Source organism: Gordionus sp. m RMFG-2023, chromosome 3 (genome assembly GCF_954871325.1).
Source record: "Gordionus sp. m RMFG-2023 chromosome 3, tfGorSpeb1-WG-v2, whole genome shotgun sequence".
In the NCBI taxonomy this organism is placed as follows: Eukaryota; Metazoa; Nematomorpha; class Gordioida; order Chordodea; family Parachordodidae; genus Gordionus; species Gordionus sp. m RMFG-2023.
Genome location: NC_088777.1, coordinates 47,866,090 through 47,874,199, shown reverse-complemented (window position 1 = coordinate 47,874,199; position 8,110 = coordinate 47,866,090). Strand labels below are relative to the sequence as shown.

The 8,110-nt window shown below is 30.7% G+C and overlaps 1 protein-coding gene across 1 annotated transcript; it reads right to left on the bottom strand.

Moving 5' to 3' along the window:
- Window positions 1-1,441: 1,441 nt before the first annotated feature.
- Window positions 1,442-2,824, bottom strand: LOC135927146 (hepatitis A virus cellular receptor 1-like). Its single transcript, XM_065463096.1, has 3 exons — window positions 2,707-2,824; window positions 2,596-2,650; window positions 1,442-1,970 (listed from the first exon to the last, which is right to left on the bottom strand). The coding sequence occupies exons 1-3, from the start codon at window positions 2,722-2,724 to the stop codon at window positions 1,501-1,503; spliced, it is 543 nt and encodes a 180-aa protein (XP_065319168.1). The 5' UTR covers window positions 2,725-2,824; the 3' UTR covers window positions 1,442-1,500.
- Window positions 2,825-8,110: the final 5,286 nt, after the last annotated feature.

Below are 8,110 nucleotides of genomic sequence, written 5' to 3'. Positions count from 1 at the left end.
ATAACACTGTTCTTAAGTCATTATCGTTAAAATGCTATTTCATTGGTGGAAAAATATATAATAATTTTTATACACTAAAATAATCTAAATTGTGTTTGAAATTTTGCGAAACATTTATAGAATTTTTTGGAAACCTTTTATACCATAGTTTGCATTTAGTTAGTAATACATTATGGGATACTTTAACATCCTCAAAATAAAAATCTGTCAAATATTTGATGTTTCTCTAACAAGATTTGAAATAGATTCGAAAAATTCTGCGCTAATAATACCCAAATTTATAATTTTCGCATTAATCAAGAACCGTCATTCATTTTAGTGATAAAAATATAGAAGAGGGAGATATAGAGATTTATTTAAGAGTATTCGTTGACTAACACTATATTGGAACGATCATCTGGCCTTGCTGCGAGACGAAGTAAACACATGACATATAATCGATGAAATTCGTCATCTACATTTGCCTTAATTTCCTCAAGTTATAATATAATGCTTTCAGCTATTGAGTCTCAACCAATATGATGTCAATTTTTTTGAAATATTTTACTTTAGTTTTGCAGTGGAAAAGTTTAAATGATTTTGGAGAAAATGTTAGATATATTATGCCAAGAAAAATTTGAAATCTATATTATATCATAAAATAAATTAATAGCATATTCAAAATCTGCCTTGAAGTAAAAAATAAAATTTTAAAATATATGCGATAAGATATTATATGCATCAGTAATATTTTATCTAGTATCTGCAATTTTTGGCTTCTGAAGGGGAGTGGGGTATTTGTCTTACCGCCCACACATACGGGTCTGTCATGTAATTATCCCCTAACATGGAAATACCTTGTTATGCTTCATAAAAAACTTGTCTTCTCCTCTGAAATAGAACTTAGATCAAAACTTACTGGGCGCTTCAAAGTCTTCAGCGTCTGAGCCACACGTGCTACACGGAAACAAATTTTTTTTGATAGATAGTTTACGATGCTATCTTATATTTTAAGAAAAATACATAAAAAAATAATGTTTAATGCCAAATAGATTTACTATCATTTTACATGCTAATATATTTGAATACCATATACAATTGTACTTATATAATCCACTTGATTTCAATATAAGTTATAAATTATAAATAGAGAAATATATTTGTTTGATTATAGTTGCAAAATATGAATTTATATTTGTAATCTTAGAAATTTCTTTATCTATTTTTTAGTGTACAATGCAATAAAATTTACATTTCACGATGAATAATATAATATTGCCTTGTTTAAAATGTTCAGATATAATAAATTTTATTTTAAATAATAATATTAATAAATGTTTAAAAATTATAACATAAATATATAACAATTTATGGGACAATTGACATGAAAAAATTGTAAAAATAAATATAATTATGACTACTATGTGTCAATATTTTATAAAAGGTTTAAGAGAGTATTTAATATAATAAACAGACATATTCTTTATTCAAATAATTTTTACGTAAATTAGAAAACTATTATTAACCAATGGGGGAAGTGATCGTAGTTGTAGGAGCAGTATACGTAGTCGGAATTGTAGTAGTACTCATATTTGTAGGAATTATGGTGGTAGTCGTCATTGTGTGAGTTGTGACATTCAATATTGTAGGAATCATGGTTGTAGTCGTTACTGTGTGAGTTGTGGCTTTAATAGTTGTAGGAGTTCTAGTAGTTTTGGGTGTTTTAGTAGTTTTGTGGGTTTTCCGTTTACTCTTTCTAGTTCTGTGTTTAGTAGTTTTCCGTTTACTATTCCTAGTTTTCCGTCTTTTCGTTTTCAGTTTGTAACTTCCAGGGATTGGAGTTGTTTTGGGAGTTTTATGAGTGCTAATAATATCTGGATTTCGTTTTCCTGTTATATTAGTGCTTATCGATGTTGTTATATTTGTGTTAAGTTTTACTGTAGTTACAGTTTTATTATAAGAATTGTGTCCAATATCACCTTTTGATATATCTTTGTAATATTGTAATAAAATAAGAAAACTTTAATATGTACTATAGTCTAGTTTATTTGAAGTCAGAGTATAATTAAAACGCATTAAATCAATTGCGCATATTTTTTTTAAAACTCTTCGTTTTTGCCGAAATTATAATCCTGCTTATGTAGAATTTCAAACATTTTTATAATGGAAATTTGAATCAATTCTGGATTTAAATTGATTTTTTATTAATTACTAATATATTTGAAACAAAAATGTTTTACAATTTATAGGATAGGCATATACTAAATACATGGTAGGATTACGAATCTTATTTTACTATCCGATTTATTTTAAAATTAAAAATAGCATATCTACGAAATTTTTCTAAGATCAAATCCGCAAAAATATCTATTATCCAGGACTATAATATTTTAATTTGTTACAAGATGTGATTTCGTTTATAAAAAAATTCTCATAATTTGCGCCTAAAATTTTATTTTGCCTAATTATGAATAAAAAATAGCTTACTATTTATATTATATATTATATTTGTGAATAGTTAAATTTTTTTAATTTTCCTCTGCTTAAAATGCTAAATTAAGAATAATAATTTTTTTTTGGTATATAGTTATTAAAAATACACAATTTTTTTTTTACCAAAGTTGATATCCAGTCCATAGTTGACACCAAAAGTCAAAATAATTGCAGCAAACTAATTGAAAAATTAAGATTATTACCATATTAAATTTTAACTATATATATTTTTACCAGCGATTTCAAATGCATTTGTATATTAGTAATTTTGTTATCCAATTATAGAGGAAACTTTTATTTTCAAGTCAATATATAATTTTTAAGTGTATTCTATTAAAAATTGTGATTTTAATAATTTTTTCCAACTTTAAAATTAAAGTTAAAACATTAATAATTAATTTACATTGACTTATTTTCATTGGCAAGAAATAGAGAGTACTTTGGAACCAATTTTGGTAGTTTGATATCTTCTATAATAAATATGTATTTTTGAAAAAAAAATTTTTTTTGAAGGTTATAACATTATTCTCATATTACCAAGTAAACATTTTTGTAATTTTTTTTAATGCTATATGATGTTTATTGGCCTTTAGTTAAGAAATTTGAAAGAATATATATATATTTATATTTTTTTTAAAAAATTAAAAACCCAGATATTTATTTATTTAATGCTACCATCTATTTGCGAAACGCTACATTCATGTCAAGTGTGTGCTGCTATTTTTGCGCGATATGCGGAATCAAAAATTAATCGCAAAAGGAACTCAGAATGAAAACTTAAAAGATAAGAGAAAAGGAATACATAGATTTATACCATTTTTTATTAGGAAACCCCATTTTGGTTTTTATAAGTATTTTGCGGCATTGTTTTTTTCTTCGTTTTAATCGTTTGTTTCTTTTTTGTTTTTTTCGTTTTTTTACTCTTACTTTTAGGGCTATTTAGTCGAATTTTTGAAAATGATTGAACTAGAATAACAATAGTTAGATTGTGTCCTGGTTCTAATCTTCGATATTTTTTTGTTTAACATAGCCTAAGCAGCATTTGAACTAGGTCCTCCTAGGCTGTTTAAGGTTGAAAACACACCATTAGTATTAGAAATATCATTAATAATAATTTGATTCTAAGTAATGCCACATAAGATCCACAATGGCATTCATACTTGTTAATTTACCGGATATCCCATTCACAACAATTGCCTATGATCGTAATCTGTATTGTGGCTACTTAAAACTCTATTACTTACATACATTATAATTTATCAGGTTAAAAAAATATATATACTAATATTCTACATTAAGTCAACATAAAATCTAGAATATTAAGCTATTGATGATTTTTGTTTTATGTAAGATTTATTCAATTTAATAGCTTCAGATTTTCATAATTTAAAAAAAAAATATTTATAGTATGGATACTAAATTTAAAAATAATTTCTGCTAAAATTAGAATTTAATTTGAGACCAAAGAAAATACAAATGGAAAATCTATACTATGGAAGAAATACTTATGTTTAATAAACGGGGTGAAAAATTTCAAAGTTTTTACCAAAGTTGTGTTCGGGCTCGGGTCGAGATCGGAATTAAAATGTTTAGCTCGGGTCGGGCTCTACCCCCCAAAAATTACTTTTCAGGGTTCTATTCACGATGAACGTTCAAAAAAATTACAGAATTCTTAGAATATTTCCTTATTAAAACTGAAGGGCTATCACTCGGATCTAAAACTGGAGATTTAAAAATGAAGACCATATTAAATAATTACTCTTTTTTTTAATTGAAGAAGATACATTCAATGATAGAGCTTTTAATTTTTTTTTAACCTATATAAATTTATATGATAACTCTCAAGATTAGAATAAGTTTAAATTGATTTCACGAATTTAATTTTTTATTCAACCCTTTCTTATACTTTTCATTGAATCTTTCTAAGAATCGTTCATTAAAAACACAGATTTTAAGAATATATTATGTATTAGGATTAGTTTTGGTGAAAGTGATACCTGAGTTACTAATATTTATTCCCTAATTAATATTTATTATTTCGTCAATCAGTTTTCCTCCACTAAACAAAAACCGAGTTCTTTGTTAAATAATATGTTACATCAGGCTTTAGACTGCGTTTTTAATCGGATAAGCACGATTTAAGAATAAATTATAAATCTCTAAAAATTTTTGTTTTTTCATATTCATTTGTGTTTATGTTTAATAATTTAATCATTCATGTTCCGATATTGAAATACCGGAAAACTAATAAATTTAGAAAAACCAGTTGTATTTTAAAATTTCTTGCAATTTTGTCGAATTATTTATAAAATATAAATCTTATAATTATTTATATAACACTTTTATCTAGCCTCTATTGAAGACTAAAGATTATCAAACAGTAACAACTTACTTTGAGCCATCTAGTGATGAATATAAAGTAAGGAGGAATCATTAAAATGATGGTTGCATAATTAATTTTAGTGGTAGGTTGTTAAAGACTTTGGCAGATCCTCATAAAAAGAATCTAGATTCAGATTCTTTATAAAAAAATGGATCTTAGATAGTGTATAAGTATTCCTTATTCAAGATAAAAAAAAGTTACAAGATAAATATGCCTCTGTTGAATTTTCATAAAATTATTATTACATTTAAATTATAATTGTTAAGTATGTAATATACTTTTTATTATTTATTTATGAAGAACATAACATACGCATATTATGGGGAATTGAAATTAATTAATAAAATTATTATTACCATTTAAATTAGAATTGTTAAGTATGAAATATACTTTTTATTATTTATTTATGAAGAACATAACATACGCATATAATAATTTACAATCGGCGATACTCAATTAACAATATTCAAAAACCAACTAATTATATTATAATATAATTCAACGTATTTATAAAAAATTAGATAATAGTTATTATTTAAATAATTAATCACATTTGTTAGTATATTTTTTAAGGATAAATAATAATATATTTAAATAATATAAATAAATATATAGTAAATTAATATAATAAATTGAGCAAATGATTTAAAAGAATTATGAGTTTTCATAGTTTGCCCTTCAGTTTTTCTTCTTCCATCTGAATATTCCTCTCTTGTTCTTAATTGCTTTTCTTATCGCCGATTCTGTGATTAGGGTTTGGTTCTTTTGTTGACTTCCATCTGAATATCCCTCTCTTGTTTTTAATTGCTCTTCTCATCGCCGATTCTGTGATTAGGGGGTATCAGTCATTGAGAATATGAAGCTGAGGTTATTGGATTTTATTATATTGAGGGCTAATCTTTGGCGTAGGTAGTAACCCTCGTTGGGATCTTCGGTCCTAGTAGAGATCCGTTTCCCCAGCTCTTTAAAGAAGGCCAGGGCAGCCGAACGACGTTAGAGTCGTGGCGATTAGTGGTAGGAATGTGTAATTGGCCGGAAGGGATGGCGAATACTTAGCGAGTTTATTCGTCTCGGCGTCTACTAGAGCATCTCTATTTATATTGGAAGGGGCAAGGGGATCGATGCATGAATAATCCCAGGTTAGGAATTCCCCCCTCTTTCAAGGGATCATGGTAGAGCCATCGGGACGCTTACCATCAGAATTGTAGAGTCCAGTAGGTTCGAGGGTTGATGGGATACCGGCAGATTTTAGGGCCCTGGCAATAGTATCTTTGCATTTTGAATGTCTAATGAATCTGCCTCTACAGCGCTTGCAGTGTAAAGAGTGACGGCCTTTGGAGTTGACCGGCGTTTGACAAAGGATGCAGTGATAGGGTATTACCATATCACAATTAAGTCTTAGACCGATGGCGTGACATAGCTCATCATTGCTTAGGAGCTGGTCAAGGTTTCGCGATGGAAAAGCTTCGAGAAATTCATACCCGCTGTCTGCGGAAATGGAGAAGAGTAGAGAATGGTCCTCGGGTTGGCTCCTCGATTTAAGGTATGCAACGGAGTTGCCAACTAGAGGCTTATCCCAGTCCTTCTGCAGTGCCGATGAGGGAGGATCGACTAATGAAAGAGATTTCCATAGATCGATTGCCTGGGGAAGTAAAGGGTCAGGATGTTTTGTGAGTGCGTGTATGATGGGCTCGCAGGACAGGCGAGAGGATATGAACGCACTAACAGAGAGTAGGGAAGGCGATCGTATGCCAATGCCGCCGGATTTGGTTGGCAAGGTGGCTTGTAGCCAAGATAGGTCTCCGAATTTGAGATTGAGTATATCCTCTGTGAGGTGTTTAATCTCTAGCTCGTGTTCAGCGAGGTTGACGTCGTATTGGAAGATACGTGACGATCGGAGTGTATATAGAATTTTTGGGATTAGGAGGTAGTTCTTTAATAGAAAGAACGCTTGGTGGGCTGGGAGGCGAGATAGTGTACCGCGCATAAGGGATATCTCTAGTAGAGTGTCGGCGAAGAACTTGACAAAGGACTCGTCTTTACCCACTGGAGATCCGAGATGTGTTAAGAAGTTCAATGGTGTATGATTGAACGAAGGATCATAGTTAAGGTCGATGATTCCAAGAGGACAATATTCGCTCTTGTCTTTATTGATTCGCAGTCCCAAACTGCTCTCGCTGGATTTTATTATTTCGACCGCCTTCATAACTTCGCAGGGTGAGCCGCCTAGTATACCATTGTCGATATACCAGTTATGAAGGTTTAGTTTACATTGGTCATTTATGCCTTGTATTAGGCTATTAATGCCCAGACAGAATAAAAAGGAGCCTAGAGGGTCACCTTGTTGTTTTCCACTACTAGAAGGAATCAATCTATCTCCAAATTGAAGATGCGATGGATTAGCATAACAATCGAAGATGAATTGCGAGTATTCTGGGTAAAGGGTAAGGATGGGATTAAGAAACGCTGAACGTTTTAGAGAGTTAAAAGCGTTTGAAAAATCTATTTTAATTAGGATATCGTCACTGGGGTCTGTTTGTTGATACATTCTGGTCATGTGTAGGGATACCTCACATCCCCCTTTTACGTTGACTCCTAATTGATTAGGGCACAGGTGATTGGATACTGTGAACAATATTCTGCTCACTACTAGCTTTGCGTTTAATCGGCGCCAAGTGGTCCCAAAAGCGATAGGGCGAATATCATTATTAGGTTTATGGAGGGCGATGAGTTTAGCTCCATAAAGGAGTGGAATATTGGCGGGTGGTAAGCCTCCAGCAAGCATACGGTTGATGAGTTGAGTAATTTTTTCCAAAACGTCGCATTGTTGTGTGATGTAAGGTGCGGTTAGATCCTGTAGGAATATTGGGCGAAACCCATCAACCCCCGGTGAAGAATCGCGTTTGAAGGAGAGAATAGCCTTTCTAACCTCGCTTGAGGTAAAAGTGGTTGCAATTAGAGGAGCTTCGGGGTAAGACGGTATTTCGTCCTTAAGATCGTGTGGGTGGTGTTTTAGGAGAAGAGCTTGATAAGTTGTTTGATCGTAGGGAGCTAGCTTATTGTCAGATGTTGCCAGTCGTATGGCGGATTTAACATTCATGTTATCCAGCTTTTTAGATATAAGCTTGGCCTTGGTGAGTAGGTCATTTTTGTGATTTTTATTTTTATCGGTGTCATCACCTTTAAAAGATGTGGAAAAGTGACTGATGAGTAAGGGGTAGATAGTAGCATCCTTGATTTGCTGTGTCAGAGATT